The 12500-nt window shown below is 35.6% G+C and overlaps 1 protein-coding gene and 1 long non-coding RNA gene across 2 annotated transcripts in view; one reads left to right on the top strand and one right to left on the bottom strand.

The window, feature by feature from the left end:
- Window positions 1-12500, top strand: part of LOC137622302 (uncharacterized) — a 333069-nt gene that overhangs the window by 17617 nt on the left and 302952 nt on the right. The gene's annotated exons all lie outside the window — the stretch shown is intronic.
- On the bottom strand, window positions 2178-7955 carry LOC137622852 (uncharacterized). Its single transcript, XM_068353428.1, has 4 exons — window positions 7903-7955; window positions 5703-5841; window positions 2965-3081; window positions 2178-2364 (listed from the first exon to the last, which is right to left on the bottom strand). Exons 1-4 carry the CDS (start codon window positions 7953-7955, stop codon window positions 2257-2259), a joined length of 417 nt encoding a protein of 138 aa, XP_068209529.1. The 3' UTR covers window positions 2178-2256.

Below are 12500 nucleotides of genomic sequence, written 5' to 3'. Positions count from 1 at the left end.
GCCTTACCATTTTTCAAGGCGAGGCAAAATTGGACACTAGATATTCCTTATTTTTTTCATTCATTTTTTATTTTAAACCTTCCTTTAGCATCATCCACTAATTTGTTTTTAGGAAAAATAATTTCATGTATTATTTCTGAGAAACCCTAAAATGAAGGTGAGGCAATTATTGGACACCCATGTTCAACAATTTATGAAGGGGTACTTAATACTTTTTAAAAACCAGACATACTAATATTTATAAAGTAGAAGGTTGGGCAATTTCTAATAGCATTATAGTTTTCGAAAATTATAAATAGTTTTAGAGATATTGTATCTGTCCAATATTTGCCTTACTTGTCCAAAATTGCCCTTGTCCAAAATTGCCTTACCCTACTATACTGTCTGGTCAGTTAACCCTTTTACCCCCAAAGGACGTACTGGTACGTTTCACGTTTCACAAAACACACCCCTTTACCCCCATGAACGTACCAGTACGTCCTTGCAAAAAACTGCTATTTAAATTTTTCTTTTCATATTTTTGATAATTTTTTGAGAAACTTCAGGCATTTTCCAAGAGAATGAGACCAACCTGACCTCTCTATGACGGAAATTAAGGCTGTTAGAGCAATTTAAAAAATATATACTGCAAAATGTGCTTGAAAAAAAAAGTAATCACTGGGGGTTAAGGGTTGGAAAGTTCCATATAACTCCAAGTTTCTGGTGCATGAGTTAATTCTGGGATGACCATCTGATTAAATACCTTTCTTTTTAGAGAAAGTGGAATTTTACTTTTCATATTTTCATTCTTTACTAAAAGTTCTCCATCCCGTGCTTATCTTATCTTTTAATTTCAGTCTCATGTCCTGGGGAAACACTTACTGTCTCTCCTAAGTACGTATTTAATGGTTTAAAGCCCGCTCAGGAATGACAGAGGCAAGGGACAGTGACATTGCCCTATCAAGTAGGACAATGCCCTAGAGACTGACCATATATACATAATATTAGCCCCAAGCCCCCTCTCTACCCATGCTAGGACCAGGGAGGGCTAGGCAATAGCTGCTGATAACTTAACAGATAGACTTATATGCTTCCGCAAATTCCCCATCCTTCGCTCACAAGGATAGTGAGGTTGCAGCGACCAAAGGAACTAACGAGTTTGAGGTGGACTCGAACCTCAGTCTGGCAGTCACCAGTCAGGGACGTTACCACTTAGGCCACCACAACCTAATTCATGAACAATCTCTAGGGGTTCGTCCATAACTGTTATTTGTTGTCTCCGCATTTTCATTGAACATTGTTTTAGCTTTACTCGTTAATTTTCAGTCCTACATTTTTGCTTACTCTATTCAAATCTTCTATCATCTTTGGCAATTCCTCCCATGATTCCCCAAATAGAACTATATCATTTGTAAATTATAAGGGATTAAGGCATTCCTCATTTATGTTAATTCCTACATTTTCCCAATCTAAATTCATAAAAAATCATCTATACATGCTGTGAATAATTTAGGAGAGATAGAGTCTCCCTGTCTAACTCCTTTCTCAATCGTAATTTAATCACTATCTTTAAGTAGTTTTAGGATTACTGTACTTCCTGTATAGATATCTTCAGGTGTTCTAAAATAAGATTAATCTAATCCTTGTCTTTGGCGGGCTTTCATTACTGCTGAGCTTTTGACAGAATCAAAAGCTTTCCTATAGTGTATAAATGCTGTACACAAGAGTTTGCCGTACTCTGTTGATTTTTCCATTAACTGGTTAATTACATGGATATGGTCAGTTGTTGAAAATCCACTACTAAAGACCCTTGCACTCTTGGTTGATTAAAGTTTAGCTGTTTTTCTGTTCGGTCTAATATGATCTTTGTATATATTTTATATATTACGGATTAGACGGTCATTTTTTTGTCTCCATTTTTATGAATTAGTATGTTAGAGTTTTAATGAGGTAAAAAGAAATCCATAATAAATGGTTAGAATTAGTTATTATTAATTTGATTACATCATCCAAGAGATTGTAGCTGGAAAATTAGTTTAAGCCACAATCTGTGAAAATTACAGATAAGAATTTAGCCATTAAGTATTTCATATTTTTGAAATAATAATTTGTATCAATCTTAATGAACAGTTTAGGAATAAAATACTTTTCATTGTTATTTTATGTAATTGCATCACAATTATGTGTTAACCAGCAAATTGTCTGTTGTTTTTCCACCCCTCGGGTTATTTGGAATGTTGTTGTTGTTGTTTTTCTTCTGTTGTTGTTTCTCCTTCATTACATAACGCAGTGTTTTTGCTGTCCCATGCTGCAACACAGAGGCTGCTGGGAATCGATTCCTGTGTATTCCCATGGACCACCGCATACCTGGTAGTATCCGTGGATCTAAAAGGAAAAACGAGTGTGAAAAAGAGGCCAAGAAAAGTAGGGAGTTATGTGCATTCAAGCAGTTAAAACGTTCTATGGGAGTTATTTGCATTCAAGCAGTTAAAACATTCTGTGGGAGTTATGTGCATTCAAGCAGTTAAACATTGTATGGGAGTTATGTGCATTTAAGCAGTTCAAACATTCTGTGGGAGTTATGTGCATTCAAGCAGTTAAAACATTCTGTGGGAGTTATGTGCATTCAAGCAGTTAAAACATTGTATGGGAGTTATGTGCATTTAAGCAGTTAAATCATTCTATGGGAGTTATGTGCATTCAAGCAGTTAAAACATTGTATGGGAGTTATGTGCATTCAAGCAGTTAAAACATTGTATGGGAGTTATGTGCATTCAAGCAGTTAACAAATTCTATGGGAGTTATGTGCATTCAAGCAGTTGAAATATTATATGGGAGTTATGTGCATTCAAGCAGTTAAAACATTCTATGGGAATTATGTGCATTCAAGCAGTTGAAATATTATATGGGAGTTATGTGCATTCAAGCAGTTAAAACATTCTATGGGAATTATGTGCATTCAAGCAGTTGAAACACTCTACTCACGTAAGAGTTGTGGATCCATAAGAACAAGTGGAGAGAAAGCTCATGACAGAAGGCCTGACCAACTGTGTCGTCTCCCATCATAGCCCAAAGATCTAAGTTGCTTGTGTCCTCGTTCACCTGTAAATAGGATGATGCAGCGTTGGTTTTATCGTTTGTGAAAAATGACCTGACCTTCAATGTAGAATTTCTTTATACTTCCACCCAAACATTTTTGCATGTGTTCTGATGTTATTACCTTCCACAAAATGATCTTATTTCGATCACTATTATTATTATTATTATTATTATTATTATTATTATTATTATTATTATTATTATTAGCTAAACTAAAACCCTAGTTGGAAAAGCAAAATGATATAAGCCCAAGGGCTCCCAAAGGGAAAATAGCCCTGTACGGAAAGGAAACAAGGAAATGAATACATTACAGGAGAAGTAATACAATCAAAATAAAATATTTTGAGAAAGAGTAACAACGTTAAATTAGATCTTTCATGTATAAAATATAAAAAACCTAAAAATACAAGCGGAAGATAAATAAGATAGAAAAAAACAAGAGGAAGATGAATAAGATAGAACAGCTTGCCCGAGTGCACCCTCAAGCAAAAGAACTCTAATCCAAGACAATGGAAGGTCATGGTACAATGGCTATGGCATTACCTAAGACTAGAAAACAATGGTTTGATTTTGGAGTGTCCTCCTAGAAGAGCTGCTTACCATAGCTGAAGAGTCTCTACTGTCCACAGTAATGGGGGAACTCCAGGTGGGAATTGTGGTTTTAGGTTGGATAAAATGAAAACTAACGGATTAAGGAATATAATAATAGTAAAAAAAAAAAAGAAAAAGCAGAGAAATGGGATTTCATGCTAAAATAAGTGGGTGAAAAAATACATACGGACTAAATGCCACTGTTATATTTTTAGTTTCGGTTTCTTGTTTATTTTCCAAAAAAAAAAAAAAAAAAAAAAAAATCAATAAAAAATAAAAAACGTTCCTGTCTGGCGCTAGCGAGACTGTTTCGAATCTCGCTCTAGATGGATCGTTTCTTGTAGTATCTTCCACCTCGCTATCCTTTTGACGTAAGGATGGGGGATTTGGGGAAGCTTATATGTCTACCTGCTGAGTCCTTAACAGCCATTGCCTGGTCCTCCCTTGTCCGAGCTTGGGTGGAGAGTGGCCTTGGGTATCTATTGTCAGTCCCTAGGGCATTGTCACTGGCCCATACCTCTGCCATTCATGAACGACCTTTTAACAACTTATCTCGCCTTCCTCACCCATCCTAACCTATAAGCTATATACTTACCTACCTGGGGGACTTGTTCCTTTGCACCCCTCCCCTTTACACAGACTTATCCTTAGCTAGTGCAGTCCTCAGGGGGGGGGGGTTTACAAGGTCGAACGGTTCGTCGAACCCGGTTGTCGAACCTGCATGTCGAACCTGCATGTCGAACCTGCATGTCAAACGGTTCGAAGAGGTGGATTCTGCTACAAATGCATAAGGTTTGTGGACAATGAAGCCCCGCTCACCAAAGTCAGGCGATAACAGACTTTCTTCGAACCGTTCGACGAACGTGTTCGACAACCAAATGATCCCTTCACACGTCCGAACATCACTTCAAACACTTGTTTGTCAAATCATGTTCGACGAACCGTCTGACCGTGTAAATCCCGCCTTTAAGCTCCAACGAATTGCTTCAATAGTCTACAAATCTAGCCTTGTAATTTCTTGCAGAGAAAATGCACTGACCTTGCTTCTTAGTTTTGTTTTTTTCTATCTTTACCGTGACATCACCAGTAATGTCGATCAATCACTTGTACGTTAAAGGAAATTAAGCATAGTTTGGAACTCTTTATTTCTGACAGAAATAGTCTAATGGCTTCATCTTTAAAGGCCAATCATGAATGACAGAGCCATTGGACAGTGGTATTGCCCTATCGAGCAGGATATTACCTTAGAGGCTGACCATATATGCATATGATCAGGCCCAAGCCCCCTCTCCACCCAAGCTGGGACCAGGGAGGGCCAGACAATGGCTGCTGATGACTCAGCAGATAGACCTATATGCTCCCCCCAAACCCCCACCATCCTTAGCTCACAAGGATAGTGAGGTTGCAGCGACCAAAGTAACTCACGATTTTGAGCGGGACTCGAACCCCAGTATAGCGTTCACCAGTTAGAGACGTTACCACATCGGAGCTTATCTATTCTGTAGCCATGCGTTAACCAAGAATTTTTTTATTTGTAAATCCATCTTAACGAATTTGATGAAAACCCAATCAAAAGGAGAGATTAAAATATATCTTGATTCTGATTGGCCAATTCGAAGTAAAATGACCAAAAACAGGGAAGAAAAGCATCTTAAACGAGTCAGTAGAGCGCACCAAAATCTAATGGCCAATAGTAATACAATAAGACTAAGAGTAGCTATAGCATTTTCATTGGAGCACTTAGATCAGTGGGTTGGGGTAACCGAACATTTGGGCAAAAATTGTCACAGTGTGTAATGAGTTGGAGTTAAAAAGAATAGGACCAAACATATGAACTCACGAGAAATTTGATTTGTGGCAATGTGAAAAAATAACATAACTTTGAAAAATTTGCTACTTACCTTGAGTTAGTTATATATTTTTTCTGTAATATGCATTTGCGCGGATAACGATTTGAAAAGAAGTGTTTTACTTTCACGTGTTTTACTCTAGAAAAAATATAAGATTGACAGCAGACTAAAGTAAATATTCACCTCTTTGACGCAGCGGTTTTTGCATTGGTCGTGGCTTTCACATGAATCAATTGGCACAGGATCCAGAAGGTAGACCATGTATTCGTTATGAGTAGAGGATACGAACAGGGCACATCTACAGACTGCAGGCTCATCTGACCTGTAATAGGGTCACAAGAACAGATAATATAAGAGAGAGAGAGAGAGAGAGAGAGAGAGAGAGAGAGAGAGAGAGAGAGAGAGAGAGAGAGAGAGAGAGAGAGAGAGAGAGAGAGTTACGAGCGTGGCTTTTAACATTAGCAAAACATCACAGACCATATACCCCTTTTGTGTAATAATTTAAGACATTGTTTAAATGTCTTGTGTCTTTTATAACTGATGTTATGTAATGTATTTTTAGTTTATGTTTATTATGTATTTAAGATGTGAATAGGAAGATTTATTAGGTTATTAAGGATGTACAGTATACTGTATGTATTTGCTTGTTCATACACGAATAATGGTATATGTATTATTTTGTACATGGTACCAAGAGATAGAGTGAATGTCACACGTACTTTACTATAGGGAACAGTCAGTTCACCATTAACCAGATCATATATACAATAATCTCAACTTCGTAAGAAAAACAATTTTTTTTTAAACCGCATCGTTTTGTATATAGAATAAATGCAAACATATTCTGAAAAATTTGCATAAAAAAAAAACTGTAAATGTCTAACAACATTTAGCCCTGGATTAAAACGGATATATTGACGTAAAAGAGTGATATTACGGCACTAACCCATAAAAGATAATAACAAAGTAAGGTATAATTACGGTCACCTGTATTTTACTGAAATACGGTTGAGAACAGTATATATATACGGAAAATATCCAATTAAGATTAGTTTTTTTTTTTTTTTTTTTTTTTTTGTTAGGCATAGGAAAGTTGAAATCTTCGTGTCATATTTGTTGGCTCTACTGAAACTTATGATTATCATCTGACAACAATAGCAGCTAAAAAACCTATTTGATTTCAGAACGTTCTAAAATATAGGTTTGATGCGAATAGTTAACCTCGCTTTTATTGTAGTGATTTGAATCATATTGCCATCAACTGCGAAATTAATTCAAATAACCATGAAAAATTATTATTATTATTATTATTATTATTATTATTATTATTATTATTATTATTATTATTATTATTACTTGCTAAGCTACAACCCTAGTTGGAAAAGCAGGATGCTATAAGCCCAGGGAACCCAACAGGGAAAATAGCCCAGTGGGGAAAGGAAATAAGGAAAAATGAAATATTTTAAGAACAGTAACAACATTAAAATAAATATTTTCTATATAAACTATAAAAACTTTTAACAAAACAAGAGTAAGAGAAATTAGATAGAATAGTGTGCCCGAGTGTACCCTCAAGCAAGAGAACTCTATTAAGACAGTAGAAGGACCCTTGCTGCCTCTCATATCTGCCCCCCTCCCAGTTATAACGTGGTTTTATTATGATTCAGTAAGAGCATGTATATTTTAATAAAAACAAGTTCAAAGGGTTTTAACCAAATAATTAGGAAATACTTTGAGTCATGTTCCCTAAAATAGCTATCGGAAAGTTTTGAGTTATTTGGCTTTGTATAAAGAATAATAATTCTTAGAGTTACCTATGTAAAAATAACACGCAAAACTTTGTTTTGCTCAACAAAGTCTTAAAATTAAAGATACTGGTGTCAACACGAGAATAGTTACCGACGGTTTGAAACTGGTGGAACCTAGATTTATGTCTACTGTAGGCTCCAGAGCCTTTAAATATGCGACCCCGAGACTATAATAAGCTCCCACGAAACATCTGAATGATTGAAGACATTAAGGCTTTCAAGAGGAAACTGGAGACTTTCTTATTTCTTGAGTCTTTTGACAGATGATTGAAGACATTAAGGCTTTCAAGAGGAAACTGAAGACTTTCTTATTTCTTGAGTCTTTTGACAGATGATTGAAGACATTAAGGCTTTCAAGAGGAAACTGAAGACTTTCTTATTTCATGAGTCTTTTGACAGTGACGATTTAACAGTAAATGAACAATACGGCGATATGAAACGTTAAATACTGTGAACGAACAAGGTAAAACGACAGTGGAGGTCCTGTAGAGAGTGGGGTTCCCCTGCTGTCTGGGACCGGTAAAGCAGTCATCAAAGTTAAAAAAAGTCTAGAGACGAATCATCTAAAGCATTACCTGACGTAGGCGACGCTACACAGAGCTAGGAGGGACACCAGAGCGAACTTCATCTTTGAGGCTAGATCAGGTTGGTACTGCTGCTTAGTGGCCCGTTACCCATCTTAAATGGACTGCGAGAGGCATTGCGTTAGGTAACTCTCTCTCTCTCTCTCTCTCTCTCTCTCTCTCTCTCTCTCTCTCTCTCTCTCTCTCTCTCTCTCTCTCTCTATGGGAGGGCCTCACCTTTCGATAAGGGGGGAGACAGACTCTTTATGTAAGGTGTGTGTGAAGCGTATAAGATATATTCTTTTGGTAAGATTGTTTTCCAAGTCCTTATACAAGAGTGTCATTTGACTTTTCATAATTTCACTTTGTTTACCAAAAGCTCTCCATGTCATGGTTAGCCTTTTTTTACAGTAATTTCGGTCTCATTTCTTGGGGAAACAATTACTATCTGGTCTATATGTATATTTATTAACGGTCTCTAGAGGTGCATGTATAAACCTTATTTTTTGTCTCTACATTTTCATTGAACATTATCTTAGGCTTACATTCATTTTCAGTCCTACATTTTTGCTTACTCTATTCGATCTTTTATTATCTTTTGTAATCCCTCGCATAATTCATTAAATAGAATTATGTCATCTGCAAATCTTAAGGGGTCAAGGTATTCCCCATTAATGTTACCTCCAACATTTTTCCAATCTAAATTTTTAAAAACTTCTAAGCACACTCTTGAATAATTCATAAGAGATGGTGTCTCCCTGTCTAACTAATTTCTCAATTGGGATTTTCTCACTACCTTCATGTAGTTTTAGGATTGCCGTACTTCCCTTATCTTCAGTTGTTCTAACATAAGATTCATCATTCCTTGTCTTTGAAGGGCTTTCATTACATCTGAAGTTTTGACAGAATCAAAAGCTTTCTCATATTTTATAAAGGAATTACGTGGTTTGTCATACTCTTGATTTTTGTATTAGCTGCTGAAGATTTGACAGAATCAAAAGCTTTCTCATAGTTTATAAATGCCATACATATTGGTTTGTCATACTCTGTTGACTTTTCCATTTGCTGGTTGATTACATGGATATTGCCAGTTGTTGAACACCCACTTCTAAAGCCTGCCTGCTCTCTTGGTTGATTAAAGTCTAGCTGTCTTTGTTTTCGCCCTCATATGATCTTTGTAAATGTATATATCCATCATATCCTATGCTATTGACGCAAACGGTCTCGGTTAGATTTCGTCAGTCATTTCTACATTCAGCTTTTAATTCAATACTTACCATTCATCATCGCCTACTTCATGATTCATAGTCCTCAGCCATGTAGGCCTGTGTTTTCAACTCTCCTAGTGCCTTGTGGAGGCCAGTAAAACGTTTGGTGATCTGATCTCTCTTGGGGAGTGCGAAGAGCATGCCTAAGCCATCTCCATCTACCCCTCATCATGATCTCATCCATATATGACACTTTATTGTCTCTTATACCAGGATGCTAGATAACTGATAATTAATCAGTCTCTCTTATAGTTTCATTTCTGATGCTGTCCTGTCATTTAACTCCCAATATCCTTCTGAGGGGTTTATTCCTAAATGTACTAAATCTGTTGGAGATTGTTTCATTGTCATACCACGACTCTTGTCCATATAGTAACACCGATCTCGCTCAACTGATATGTAGTCTGATGTTCATATGTAATTTCAGGGGATTTGATTTCCAAATTTCATTTAACATAGCCATTGTCTGATTGTATTTTTTTAATATTTCACTAAACTCAAATTTTAAAGACTGTATTTGTGATCATAAATACTTAAACGATTCCACCTTAATCCTTTCTCTTTCCAATGCTATTTCATCTTCCATTGTATATTTCGTTCTCATCATTTCAGTCTGTCTCCTATTTATCTTGAGCCCAACCTCATGTGTTATTTCGTGAATTCTGGTAATTGCAAATCATTTAGTGTTTTTGGGCTAACATAACTACCTTATAAAATTAGTCAACAAGCCACAATCTGTTTAGATTACCGATACAAAATTGTTAATCCTGAATTTTATATTTCCGAAATTATACAGTATTTTGTATCATTTAAAATGAACAGCTTAAGAATGAAATAAATTCTGTTAATGTTTTATGCAATTGCATCTTAATCAGATGTTAAACAGCGAGTTTCCAGTTTATTTTCCATGACAGATAATTCTTCTCAGAGACATCCAGGGTATTTGGACTGGAATGTTGTTTTATTCGCTTTTGTTGTTTTGTGTTGTTGTTTTGTATTGTTGTTGGTCCACGTTACAACACAGAGGCTTCTGGGAATAGATTCCTGTGTAGATATTTATTTCAATGTTACTGTTCTTAGAATATTTTATTTTTCATTGTTTCCTTTCCTCACTGGGTTATTTTCTCTGAAGGAGCCCTTGGGTTTATAGCATCCTGCTTTTCGTACTAGGGTTGTAGCTTACCAATTAATAATAATAATAATAATAATAATAATAATAATAATAATAATAATAATAATAATAATAAAATTCCCATGGGTACTTCATAGTACCTATGGATCGTAAAGGAAAAACAAATTAATGTCGGTTTTGTGATTGAAACAAAAATTATTATTATTATTATTATTATTATTATTATTATTATTATTATTATTATTATTATTATTATTATTAGCCAAGCTACAAACCTAGTTGGAAAAGCAAGATGCTATAAGCCCAAGGGCTCCAATAGGGAAAAATAGCCCAGTGAGGAAAGGAAATAAGGAAATAAACAAATGATGAGAATAAATTAACAATATATCATTCTAAATAAACAGTAATAGCGTCAAAACAGATATGTCCTATATAGACTATTAACAACGTCAAAAACAGATATGTCATATATAAACTATAAAAAGATTCATGTCAGCTTGGTCAACATAAAAACATTTGCTCCAACTTTGAACTTTTGAAGTTCAACTGATTCAACTACCCGATTAGGAAGATCATTCCATAACTTGGTAACAGATGGAATAAAACTTCTAGAATACTGTGTAGTATTGAGTCTCATGATGGAGAAGGCCTGGCTATTAGAATAATTTGATTCAAATATTCATGAATTTAGCTCTGGGAAAAAATTGAGAGGTATGCGCATTTAAACAGTTCAAACACTCTACCCACGTGAGAGTTATGAACCCAGAGTATGAACTGGGTGCACAGCTCGTGACAGACTACCTGGCCATATGTGTCGGCTCCCATCATAGTCCAAAGATCTTTAGTTGCTTGTGTCCTGGTTCACCTGTAAATGGTACGCAGTTATTTGTATCGTTTGGGAGTAATTTTTATTTGTAATTAATATTGAGGTAATAAACGGTATGTAGAAAATAACTTTTTTTTTTTTTTTTTTTTTTTTTTTTTTTTTTTTTTTTTTTAATAATGATTTATGTTGGAAATACCAAAGTATCTGAGTTATACTGGTTTGACTACCATAGTTTTTCGCTTGGTATTGTCAGCTGTTACATTCGAAACTCCCTGAAATATACCCTGTATCAATCTAATTGTATGCTATTTAGATTAACTTAGTTTTAACTATACTGTTTCCACCAGTATCATCTTAAGAAACGTCATCGTAATATGAAAACTGTCGCCTTAATTAAAACTGAGTATTATTAATGAAACACTCTCAAAACACAGGAGATGTCAGGATGCTAGATAACTCTTAATCAATCAATCAATCAATCAAAACACTGGAGCTCCATGTTGCCAGGAATTTCGAATACATAGAAAACGCGATTTTCCGTCCCATTTTCTATGTAGTTCGTAGCTTTGATCATCGCATTGCAAATACCTCCATAATTCATCATCATCATCATCTCCTACCCCTATTGACGGAATGGGCCTCGGTTACATTTCGCCAGTCGTCTCTATCTTGAGCCTTTAATTCCATACTTCTTTAATCATACTTCTCCATTCATCATCTCCTATTTCACGCTTCATAGTCCTCAGCCATGTAGGCCTGGGTCTTCCAACTCTTCTAGTGCCTTATGGAGCTCAGCTGAACGTTTGGTGAACTAATCTCTCTTAGGGAGTGCGAAGAGCATGCCCAAACCATCTCCATCTACCCATCATCGTGATCTCATTCATATATGGCACTGGAGTAATCTCTTATAGTTTCGTTTTTAATCCTGTCTTGCCATTTAACTCAGAATATCCTTCTGAGGACTTTGTTCTGAAATATACTAAATGTATTGGAGATTTTTCATTGTCATACCATGACTGGCAAGTAAATATGATCTCATTGCAGTTAATTCTAATAGCCAGGCCTTCTCCATCATGAGGCTCAATACTACACAGTATTCTAGAAGTTTTATTCCAGCTGTTACCAAGTTGTGGAATGATCTTCCTAATCGAGTAGTTGAATCAGTAGAACTTCAAAAGTTCAAAGTTGGAGCAAATGTTTTTATGATGACCCGGCTGACATGAGTCTTTTTATTGTTTATATAAGACATATCTGTTTTTGACATTGTTAATAGTTTATATAGGACACATCTGTTTTGACGCTGTTACTGTTTTTAGAATGATATATTGTTGATTTATTCTCATAATTTATTTATTTCCTTATTTCCATTCCTCACTGGGCTATT

The sequence above is a fragment of the Palaemon carinicauda genome, chromosome 29 (genome assembly GCF_036898095.1).
Source record: "Palaemon carinicauda isolate YSFRI2023 chromosome 29, ASM3689809v2, whole genome shotgun sequence".
Lineage (NCBI taxonomy): Eukaryota > Metazoa > Arthropoda > Malacostraca > Decapoda > Palaemonidae > Palaemon > Palaemon carinicauda.
This window is presented reverse-complemented; position numbering and strand designations above follow the sequence as displayed.